At 58.4% G+C, this 11,295-nt stretch overlaps 1 protein-coding gene across 1 annotated transcript in view; it reads right to left on the bottom strand.

Annotated features, from left to right (window-relative positions):
* Positions 1 to 11,295, bottom strand: part of ACTN1 (actinin alpha 1) — a 166,974-nt gene that overhangs the window by 3,344 nt on the left and 152,335 nt on the right. Inside the window, exons 11-20 of the mRNA XM_045288201.1 lie at positions 10,596 to 10,748; positions 10,230 to 10,460; positions 9,057 to 9,204; positions 7,472 to 7,622; positions 6,850 to 6,958; positions 6,338 to 6,478; positions 5,065 to 5,247; positions 2,997 to 3,131; positions 1,337 to 1,516; positions 629 to 775 (exon numbers count right to left, since the gene is read on the bottom strand). Coding sequence (XP_045144136.1) covers positions 629 to 775; positions 1,337 to 1,516; positions 2,997 to 3,131; positions 5,065 to 5,247; positions 6,338 to 6,478; positions 6,850 to 6,958; positions 7,472 to 7,622; positions 9,057 to 9,204; positions 10,230 to 10,460; positions 10,596 to 10,748 — 1,578 coding nt within the window. The remainder of the gene's footprint in view (positions 1 to 628; positions 776 to 1,336; positions 1,517 to 2,996; positions 3,132 to 5,064; positions 5,248 to 6,337; positions 6,479 to 6,849; positions 6,959 to 7,471; positions 7,623 to 9,056; positions 9,205 to 10,229; positions 10,461 to 10,595; positions 10,749 to 11,295) is intronic.

The raw sequence follows: 11,295 nt of genomic DNA, 5'->3' as shown, positions 1-11,295 counted from the left end.
GAGGGAGGAGGGGAAATAAAAGGACACACGTTAGACACACGGAGGAGGTGCCAGGGGGCTCGTGCCCTGGTAGGGGAGCACAGGAGCCATGGGGGGGAAAAAAACCCTGGAAGTGCTCCAGCCTGTCCCAACCCGCCACCCCTACCCCAGGTTCCCGGGGCTTCTGAACCTTCCTCCCGCCACCCCAGGGGCCTGGAGGGCAGTGAAGCAGGCAGGCGGGTGGGCAGGCCCGTGGTCCCATGCGCCCACCCTCACGGCTGCCCCAGTCCCCAGGCCCAGGAGGGAGTAGCCCAAGGAAAATCTGGTGGAGGGGTCAGAGGGTGCCTGGAGGCATGGGCAGAGGCCTTCTCATGAGGCTGCCAGCCTCCCTCCCCGGGGGGTTGAAGCCTGGGGGGGGAGGGACACAAGTCCTCTCTCCAGAGGGCCAGGATCACACTTGGAGAGAGCCCTTGGGAGCACAGATGGGCCTTCCAGGACAGCCTCACCTGTGCACAGTGGGCATGGCAGGCCACGGGTGGTGCTCTTCCCTCTCCTCTTGCCCCAGCAGGTCAGCCTAAATCCTGGGCACCATCCCTCCCGGGACACTGTCCTCCAGGGCCCTGGGCCAGGGCTGGCGTGGGACTCTCACCCGATCAAAGTGATTGAAAGAGGCCCGGAACTCGTTCATCTGCTCCTGGCTAATGCCCTTGGCATCCCGGGTGAGAATCTGGTTCTCCACCTCGTTGATGGTCCTGGCGATGGTGGTGAGCAGCTGCTCCCAGCCCACGCGGATGTGCTGGGGAGAACAAGTGAGTGGCCTGTGAATCATGGGGGCCGGCGAACCCTGCCCCCAGCAATCCCGTCCGCACCACAGGGAACGGGGTCCGGGACCAGGGCAGCCTCCTGGGAGAAAGGGCTCTCGGTGCAGGGGAAGCACTCATTGTGTAGGGCAGCAGAGGCCATCCACCTCAGGGTGGTCCGAAGTAGAGATGGTCCTGGGCAAGATTATAGGGCGGGCACGCGCATGCACACACACACACACACACTCTCTCTCTCTCTCTCTTCCTTCCTCATCCAAACCAGGAGTCTTTTTAGAAAGGCAGGTATCAGAGCCAGCCTGGAGCCGACTCCCACCAGAATCACCAGGGGTGCTTGTGACTCCTGTGGCAAACCTCCTTCTGGGGGCAAGGCCTCGAAACCTGCACGCTCACCAAGCAGTTGGCACGGAAAAGTCACAAAAGCACTGAAGATCAGAAACCCAGAGCGTGCGGAGCCACAGTTTGCCCCCCGGCTGTGACCAACTTCCTGGGGCGATGGAAGGGCGAGCAGTCGGGTGCAGCAGGGCCCGAGCACCCACCTCCATGGTGTAGTTGGTGTGCTTGTTGTCGAAGATAAGCGCCTCCTGGATGAGCTGGTGGTCGCCCTCCAGCTGGTCCATCTTTGGCTTGTAGTTGACGATGCTCTTCTCATACTGCCGCAGGTGGCTGAGCTGGTCCTCCAGGGTCCCGTGCATCTCGATGGAGATCCGCCCAATCTCCTGCACGCCCGGGGAGGAGATGCCGTGTCACCCTCCCCTCCAATAGCCCCGGCAGTCCTCCAGGGATCCCCAGGGCCATGGGTCAATTCCTCAGAGGATGGAACCCAGCCCTTGTCCTCGGAGGTCCGCCCCGAAGCAGGACACACGTGGCATGGGTGCTTACGACAGGTAAGGCAACACACACCTGGGACCTCGGGATGGAAACAGCATCACAAGGTGTCCCAGGACTGTCATCACCCAGTGGATCAACCCCAGTGGGGAGGGTGTGCAAGGTTACCATTCGGTCTGAGGATGGAGGGGGCTGCTAAGCTAAATGCTCATGCTTTTGCGTGTCATTCAAACCTCTTCCTCAAACCTCATCTCCATCCGGTGCCCCCACAGGGAGCCAGTGTCTGCTGTGCCAGTTCCTCACAACATCAGCAACTGCGCGGCTGGGGGGCGGGGGTGCTGCTCTGCTCTTGCTACTCTGCTCTCTGGGATGCCTGCAGGCCACCCATCTGGACAAGCCAAGCCCAATCCCCATTTCTGTCACTCACCACGTCAGCCTTCCTGCCCCTGAGCACAATGTGCCAAGCCGGTGATAAGGCAGGTGGTGGGCACTAACGTGGACTGGCTCAGAGGCTGAATTCTTGCCCAAGTGGTCTCGCTGCCCTGGCCTCTACTACGCCCTATCACCTCACCAGCACACCTGCCCGCGTGCTTTTATGCTGGCCCCAGGCACGCTTTACTTTCTTCTTTTTTTATTTAATAAATCATTTTATTGAAAGCTCTTACTTATATTCTAACAATCCACACATCCATTATATCAAGTGGACATGTGCAATTGTTGGCATTTCTAAACATTATCTCTCTTCTTGAGCCCTTAGATAGCAGCTCCCTCTCCCCGCCCCAGATACACTTTTCTTTCTGGTTCTTTCACTGATCTTTGGCAAGTTCAATGCTTAGGAACAGGGGTTGGCGAAAGGGAGACCAGACCTGGCCAACCGGATAGAGGAGTCCCGGTGGCAGAGTGGTTACGTGTTGGGCTGCGATCTGAAAGGTCAGCAGTTTGAAACCACCAGCCACCGCTTGGGAGAAGATGGGGCTTTCTACTCCCGTAAAGAGTGACTGTCTCAGACACTCACAGGGGCGGTTCTCTCCTGTCCTATAGGGTCACTATGAGTGGGCTACGACTCATGGGGGAGTCTGGTTTGGGTTTGGTCAGCCAGCCAAACCAGCCATCCCAGAAGCTGATCCCTCCCGGGGCAATGCCTTGCTCCTGTGGCTCTTCTGCGGTGTGTCCCTGGGTTGGTCTTTGCTCCCAAGTCAGGCCTTCCCTGCACAGGCCCCCAGACCCCTCAGTGGGTTAGCAGACCAACTGTGGGCTAAAGACCCACAGCTCCCACTTGTCCCGCCCAGGAGACAAGGCAAGGCCGGCTGTCAGGGATGGCTCTGGGAAGGGGTGTGAGGCCATGACTCTTGCCCCAACGGCAGAACCCACCTCCATCTTGGTCTGGATCCAGGGCCCGATGACATTGGCCTGGGCCCCAAACTGCTTGCGTAGCCGCTCATTGTGCTGCTGGCGGGCATGCTCCTCTGTCAGGGCCTGGTCCCTCCGGGGCACCAGCTGCCGCACCTGCGGGGGAGCAACATGGGACGCTGGGGGCTGGCTGGCCACCTGAGGAGCTGTGAGGCAAAGGGTAGCTGGGTAGTGGAGCTGGAGTGAAAATGCCAGTCCATTCTAGAAATGCAGGTTCATTCACACTCGCTAGAGATTCTTCAAGAAATGAGGCTGGCAAAATTGGCTCTCCATCCACAGAAGAAGGAAGCAGGGCCCGCACCTCACCCCAGGTACCAAAAAAATGCACTCAAGATAGAGCCAAGACCTACGTGTACAAGCCAGAACTGTAGAGATCATCCGTGAGCAAACAGGGACAAGTTTAAGGGCCCTCTTGCAGGGCGCAGACGTACTATTAAATATAACAAAGGGAACACACACACGGGAAATGAGTGGCGCCCACAAATAAGAAGCTATGTGCATCCAATCCCTCCGCCAACAGAGTACAAAGGGACCCTTCGGACCAGGAAAACAAAACTGGGCAACCGGCGAGGGACTGATGTCTGAACGCTACAGAAAACTGCACCACCTCAGTAGGAGAAAGCCAACCCAGAAACCATGGGACAAAGGACGTGGACAGGCAGTTCACCCAAGATGACACCCAAACAGCCAACAGACACAGAGGAAACAGACTCACGGTCATGAGCCACTGGGAGATGCAAATCAAAACAAGGTACTCTCTGACCCCGACAGCGACAGCCCAGTTAACGTAACACCGCCGGAGAGGCTGCCGGGAACCTGGAACCCTGATGGGGGACCCACACCATACGCACAGCCTCCACAGACAGCAGCCTGGTGCTGCCCAAGACAACTGGGAATAGACAGTGCACACGGTCCGGCAAAGCCTCTGGCTGGGTGTAGGCATGACAGCAGGACACGTGCTCCCATGTGACCAAGCACTGGTCATCACAGCAAAGTCGGTGGAAACCACCTAGAGGGGCACCAGACAGTGGGACATCCACACGGGGAAATCAAAGTGCCTCGTGGCACGGACAGACCTGACGCACTTTCGGCTGAGTGAAATTAGCCAATAAGGACATCAGAGATTTGAACCACTGTTATAAGGGGAAAGCAAACAAATAATCAAACAAGATAAAAAGACTTCTATACCAGAGTGTGGAAGATTTCCAGATGGTGGAGGACAACAGAGGGCAGAGAAAGCAATGGGCTAGATGTTGACGATGTGGACTAGGGTGAAATGGGAGAAGACAATAGCCCGAAAGAGGAAGAGAAACCCAAGATCAGGAGAAGTGTAAACTCTTGGAGGGAGAGGGGGATAGGGAGTTTGATTAAACTATTGAATACAAGATTAATGATCAGAAATGTAAACAGCCTCCCCAACTAATTTACAATAAAAAGAATATTATTAATAAGCAAATACATGTTTGCTTCTTGACTAATGTGGATTGATTAGCATTTCTCAAAGGTAAATCCAAACCCTAATGCCCAGGACCTGTGCACGTGACCTTATTTGGAAATAGTCTATTTGCAGAAAAACAGGTTTTATTAGTTAAAAGGCCCCTAATGCTGATCGCTACCCTTCTAAAAGGAGAAGAGTCCAGAAGAGACAGGCTCAGAGGGAGGACAGCGGTGCGGAGGCAGAGACTGGAGGTGTGCTGCCACAAGCCAAGGAGAGCCTGAGGCCAGCAGCTCCTTCACACAAGACGCAAAGACGGCCTCACTAATGGCCCTACTGACACCACTTGACTTCAGACTTCTCCGCTCCAGAACAGTGAACTGCGAAGAGGGCAGACCCCTGGCTCTTTGGTAGCTTTTTAATGGCAGCCTTAGAAAACGAATGCAGGGGCAATAGGATCAGTGGAATTGATCCAGATAAGTGGGATGGATGAAAACCAATAAAAAAGTAAGACAAAGGCAGACAGACACAAACCCCGCCCCTTACAAAACCGACAGTGGCTCCATTCACAGCCCACCCAGCCTGTTATCTCACGTGGTCCCATTTGCCGTTGATCTCCTGCGGCGTGATGGTGGTGTAGGGGTTGGTGCCCGCCATGTTGACGTGGTAGGTCTGGACAATCTTCGTCACCTCGTTGTGGATGCCCAGGATGGCCAGGCGCTCCTTGTCGGCATCGGGGAGGGTGGCCTTGAACTGCTCATGCGCTGTGGTCAGTCCCTGGACAGAGACCGGGGGCCAGAGGGGCAGAAGAGGCACACTCACTCAGAGGGACTGGCACCACCTTTGGGCAAGATGAGCACCAGACCAACTGCCGGTGGGAGACCAGAGGTGCCAGGCAAGGAAGGATGTTCATGCCTGAGAACCAGATGGCAGAAAGCCATCCAAGCCACAGCTCCATCCTTGGGGCTGGTGAAGACCAAAGCCGCCACATCAGGCCATCTAGTTACCCCCAACCCAGTCAGATTAGTAGCCAGGGGTGCCCTCAGACATCTCCTTCCCCAGGCACCCCCTCTCCCCTCCCCACAGGGCTTCCTTAGCTTTGGCAGATAGACAACGATGCAGGTATATACAGGCACAAGAAAGTTACTAGAATCAGGATACAGTGGATACCTGCTCCTCACAATCACCGGACATTTCCCATTTACAACCACTTTGATCAACTTCTCAGGCAGCACCCTCAAAAGGTACAGGCCCCACCCAGGACCATACCACACACTGAGTGCCACTCCCACATACACTGGGGGCTTTGGCATTGGCTGGGCCACAGGAGGCATGGTGGTCTACTGTCTGTGGGCCACCTTCTCCCATTCATCTTTGGTATCTCAGTCTGACGACAGGGGATGTGGGGACACAACGTTGCAGGAAGGCCGGGGAAGGCCAGGCGAGGGGCTGAAGATGCTGGTGGGAGGTTGGCGGGGGAAGCCAGGAAGAGGACTGTGTGGGTCAGAGTAGACGGAGGACCACTCTGGGAGGTGGTAAACAACATCCAACCACCGCTGCCACCTCTGAGGAGCTGTGCCACAAGAAAGCCAGACACAATGGGGTAGGCAGGGGGTGGGGGGCGGTACTTAGCATCATGCCAATTTCATCTAACGACCTGGTCTTTGGCCCACTGAGTCATGCTAGGAAGTACGGAGTGTGTATAAGATAGGACTACTGCTCATGTACAGAATGGAGGATGAACTGGCCCGTGTATCTGCTAGCGTGTGCTGCTTTTTCTGGGGAGGGGAGACCCCGCTGTAAGCCTTTCCTGCCATCCTCTTCCAGCTTCATCCAGGGTCCCCGGGAGGGGAGGGGCCATGCCCACCTGGATCTCCTCGATGGTGTGCACGATGAAGGTGTCCTGCAGGTCCTCCATCGCCCCCTCCATCCAGTTGTTGAAGGGGGCAGCCCGTTTGGCATACTCCAAATACAGCTGGTCGATGGTCTCCAGCAGTTTCTCCGTCCGCTGGGAGGGCCAGGGGGAGGGACATGTTGAACAGAGGGTTGCCACAACTCCCCACCCAGTAGATCTTCCTGGCTGGACCCCCAAACCCAGGTGGGCCAGCACTGGGCTAACGCAGGTGGAGGAGCACGCTTCTCTGGGGTGCAGGTCCCACACGGACCGGAGGGACACCCCCTGACCTTGCCTGCCCTGCCCAGAGAGTCTGTTTAGTGAGAGAGAAGCTCTCAAATGGCTGGGGTGGGGCTAGTGGGTACCCTAGACCCGAAGGATGAGACCAGGAAAGAGAGACAGAGAGGCCAGGGATGGGGGTCAAGGGACCCAGTGGATGCCTCCAGGTGCTGGCTATGGCTGAACTCTCCCTCCACGGCCCTCACCTCCAGCGCTTCCCTCCGCTTCTGAGTCAGGGCCCCCAGGTTGTCCCACTGGTCACAGATCTTTTGGCAACGGGCGTTGACGCTGGGCGAGTCGTAATAGTCCAGCTCACTGGGGAGAGGAGAGGAGAGGCGAAGAGTCAGGCCACAACTCGCTGTCCCCCGCCCAGGGCTGGGCCCAAGGGGTGCGGGAGGGGGAGGGACCCTGCTGTGCTCCTTCCTCCCCAGCCCCTCCAAAGGAAGGGGACCAGACAAGGACAGCGGCTTTCTCTCCAAGGGCTCCCACCCAACACCAGCTGGAGGTGACAGCAGTCCTGACCCCAAAGTCCAATTGCAGGGTCCTGCCGAGGCCCTGGGAGCAGCTCAGGCTCAGAACCACAATCCAGTGGCCCTCTGGGTCAGCCCTAGCCACGGCTAAGGATGGAAGGCCTGTGACAGGGAGGAAAGGGGACTCACTCCCTGCCAGGAGCCTGCCCTCATCTTTGTCTTCTGTATCGACTGCCTCCCCACCTGTGCAGACCCACCCACCTCACTGGTCACAACCACATCCCCTCACCCCACAGGAGCTGGGAAAGCCAAGCAGGGGGTGAGGGCGGGGGACAGTGACCGGGCGGGGCGGGCCTACTTGAGCTCCTGCGCGATGGCGGCGATCTGCTCCACGCGGTCCTGGTGGGCAGCCAGGTCGCTCTCAAAGGCCTCGTGCTTCTTGAGCAGGGCCTTGATTTCGGAGAGGGTGGCCGTCTCATAGTCCTTCTGCCGCAGCATGGCCTCCTTGCCTGGGGCAGAGAGAGGGGCACAGGCTGGGCAGGAGCCAGGGGCTGGTCTCCTTGGCCCCCACCACCCACCCGCAGGGCCCCGGGAGCTCCCCAGCCCAAGGAGGTGCTCAAGAGGAAACTAACTAGCTGCAGTACGAGGGGCACATCATACTGGAACAAAGCCCCCAAACGCACTGTCACAGCAGCGTCTGAGCAGCCCCACAGCGGCCCTCTAGCGCAGGCAGAACTGTCCATCTTCCTTTAAGGAAAGGACGGCCTTATCTTTTCCCGCGGGGCGGCCAGTGTTTTCTAACTGTTGTCCTTGAGGCTGGCAGCCCAGCGTGTGACCCCTAAGGCACCAGGGCTCCTGAGGATCCCGGAGGCTCACGAAACATGGCTCAGTAGGAAGCTGGATCGGTGGGCTGCCCGACAGGGTTTCCTAGTCTGTAACCTTTCGGGGGACAGGTGACCAAGGCTCTCACCTCGCCCTGGAACCACCAGTGGACTCAAACCGCTGACGTTTGGGTTAGCAGCTGAACCCTTAACAATGGCACTACCAGTCAGAATGAAGGCTGCAGGGGAACACGGGGCAGGCGGGCATGCAGAGTGCCATGTTCATTTGTAAAAGGCGGGGCGCACCTCAGGTGAAGGCCCTCTTTAGACTTTCACTAGCTACGGTGACTGTCATGCTCGGGCAGGCGGTCAGTGTGGCCACTCGTGGGCACCCAACCCACATGCGTGCCTCTCTGCCCTTGGTGAGCAGGGCAGGTCTTGCATTTCTTGGACTTGTTTCCAAGTGAGCAGAGTGGGCCTAAGAAGCAGCTTTCCTGAACTGCTCTTAGACCCCGCCAGGCCTTGCTCCGGGCCCAGCCCCACCCGGTGTCTGCAGAGACTCTCAGGCCCCCTCGGTCCACGAAGGCGGAATTTCGAGGTTAAGGGCTGCATCCCAATACGACGTTTCTTCCCTCCCTCCTATTTCTTCAGCTCAGAATCCCCAGGGGACCTTCTAACAGGACTAGAAGACAAAGACCCTACAGACAAGCCCACCCATCTCCTCTTCCGGCCACTCCTGGCTGGCCGTGGACAAGGCTCTGTTGGAACACACAGCGCCACCCAGGCCCACAGCAGGTCCCCAGGAGTTGGCGCTAACGAGGTGGTGGCCACCGGTTCGGCCTGAAAGGCAGAGTTCTGGCTGCAAAGCCCAGACTCACGGAGCCCGGGGGAGGAAGAGCGAGCTCCTGCCGTAACAAAAATGAGTGACACTTCTCACTGCACTCTCAGACCTCTACTTGGTCGAGACTCTCACATCCCCCTGCACAGAGAGGCCAACTGAGGCGGCCCAGAGGCGACGGACCCTGTCTGCTGTCAAAGAACGAGAGGGCACCCACAAGCAAGCAGGAGAAGAAAGGGCGTGGCTGGCTGCAGGGCTGGGGGGCGGGGCCAGGCTGGCCTCACCGTCTGTCCAGATCTCGTGGATGGAGGCCTTCTGCCGGAACTTCTCGGCCAGGTGGTCTAGCCGCTCCAGCCGCCGGATCTCGTTCAGCAGCCACTCCTCGTAGCCCTTCTCGGCCTGCTCCAGGCAGCCCCAGGCGTTGTGGATGTCCTGCGGGGGCAGGAGGTCACGTGGTCAGGACCCGGCGGCCCCACGCCACCCGCTCGCCTACCAGCCCACCCACCCTCCCACCAGTATGGCCCTGCAGCCCCCATCACCCCGGTGCTGAGCTGAATATGCCCAAAGGAGGGTGTCTTCTCGAATCTGCTCAGCGCTCCCGCTGGCGGCCTGCAAGGCAGGATTCAGCCCTGGGTCTCCGGCAAGGGCACGGTGTTCTAAATGGCACCATCAAAGGCCTGTCACTCTTCCTTTAAGCTACACATCCCCCGGGGGTCCTGCCTCCCTGCCCACACCCCACCCGAGTCCACTGCTGGCCTCTAGTGCACCCGTCTTCGTGCTAAAGGACAGTGGTCCCAGGCCCAACCAGGAAAGGAGCGGTAGGAGTTCATAACATGGACGCGAAGTCTGCTGGAGACTGCTGTGGCGAGGTGCGGCCAGCTGTCTGACTGAAAATCAAGCCCCGCCCAGCCCTCAGCCTTTTTCACAAGCCCCCCTAGACTGGAGGCAGGTCACGGGGTCACAGGTCTGCTCTGTCCTCGCGGGCAGCTACCCATCGGAATCCACTGCTTGGTAAAGGGTTTGTTTTTCTTTTTTAAAGATCCCCTTCAAATAATATTTCCATAAGAAGACTACAAGGATCTTAAAAAAAAAAAGAGGAATAAAAAAAAATCAATACTGGGATGGGTCCTTTCCCGTTTCCATATCTTGCTCCCTGGTATCTTTGACGTATCCTACGAAAACACCACGACCTCTTTAAATCATAAAACGCTCTCTGGGAAAGTGATCGGAGACCACCAAGACCCTACAGAAAAGTCTAACTGTCTCCTGCTCTTCAGGCCACCCCCGGGCACCCACGTGGGTGCTGGAAGGGCAAGGGTGCCTGAGGGGAGCAGAGGCGAGGGGGTGGGGGGCCCAAGCCTGGGAGAGGGGCACCCTTCCCCAGGGCTCAGGAGCAGGGGGGCCGGCAGTGAGCCAGGCTTTGGGGGGTTGGTGGGCCGCGGCGGCGGCTCGCTCACCGAGACCATGCGGCCCTCGGAGGGCATGAAGGCGGGCCGGTTGCTGAGACGCAGCTTGGTCTGCAGCGTGTTGAAGCTGATCTCCAGCTGGCACTTCTCCTGCACTTTGGGCGGCTTGTGCACGCGCCGGTAGTCGCGGAAATCCTCCAGCTTCTGCTGCATGGCCTGCATGGTGTTCTCCGGCAGCCGGTTCTCCAACCAGGGGATGGTGCGGCGGATCCACTCCAGCAGCTAGGGGCGGGGGGAGGCAAGAGGAGGCTGGAGGCGTGGGTCCCTGCCCCAGGCATACACCAGATGATGGCACCCACCGACCCCCTCAGGTACTCTAGGTGTTCCCTTGTGGGACCCTGCAGGGTAGGCACTCACAGCCAGCACCTCCCAAGCCTGGCTCTGCCAGGGGAAAAACACATAGGGCAGGTGGGAAGGCCGGGGCTCTGCTACTGGCACGCTGGGCCTCAGCGTCCCCATCTGCACAATGGATAGGCCAAGAGCCAGCTGCTCCCTCAGGCCCTTGTCCACCTGAACGTCAAGGATTTTAGAATGGGGGGCCCCTGAGCTCCAAAGGGCAGGGGTAGGCTTCTGGGGTGGGGTACACGCTGGGATGAGCTGACTGGTTTTCTCCTGAGCCTAGGGCATGGGTGTGGGAGAGGGAGGAAGCGTAGAAACAGCCACAGGAAACAAACTGCTGGGCACTTGCGTTGAGTTTATGAATTTGGATCGTCTAGGGAGTCTGTAAGGTTAAGTGCGAAGGACATTCCCAAGTTGCAGCTGGGACAAAAGAGGCACCCCATGAAGTGACGTGGTTGTCTGTGAGGGCCCAGCTAGGATGTAGAGTGGAGGCTTGAACCCAGGAGTCTGAGTGGGACAGCTCACTAGGCCCCTTCATGTAGCCGGCAGTGGGCAAGCCAACGACCCCAGTCCTACTCCCAGCCACCAGGCCAGCCTGCGGCCAGGGCTGCCATGTCCCAGGGTCACACCGCTCCGAGCCACACACGCCTTGTCCCTGGCTTCTGAGAACCCCACAGAACAGCGCCTGCCGGCTGGAAAGGTCTTTAAGAGCCCCTGG

Source organism: Echinops telfairi, unplaced genomic scaffold (genome assembly GCF_000313985.2).
Source record: "Echinops telfairi isolate 266 unplaced genomic scaffold, ASM31398v2 ScPeMD7_18;HRSCAF=68, whole genome shotgun sequence".
In the NCBI taxonomy this organism is placed as follows: domain Eukaryota; kingdom Metazoa; phylum Chordata; class Mammalia; order Afrosoricida; family Tenrecidae; genus Echinops; species Echinops telfairi.
The sequence above is the reverse complement of the archived record's forward strand: the minus strand, read 5'-3'. Positions and strand labels throughout refer to the sequence as shown.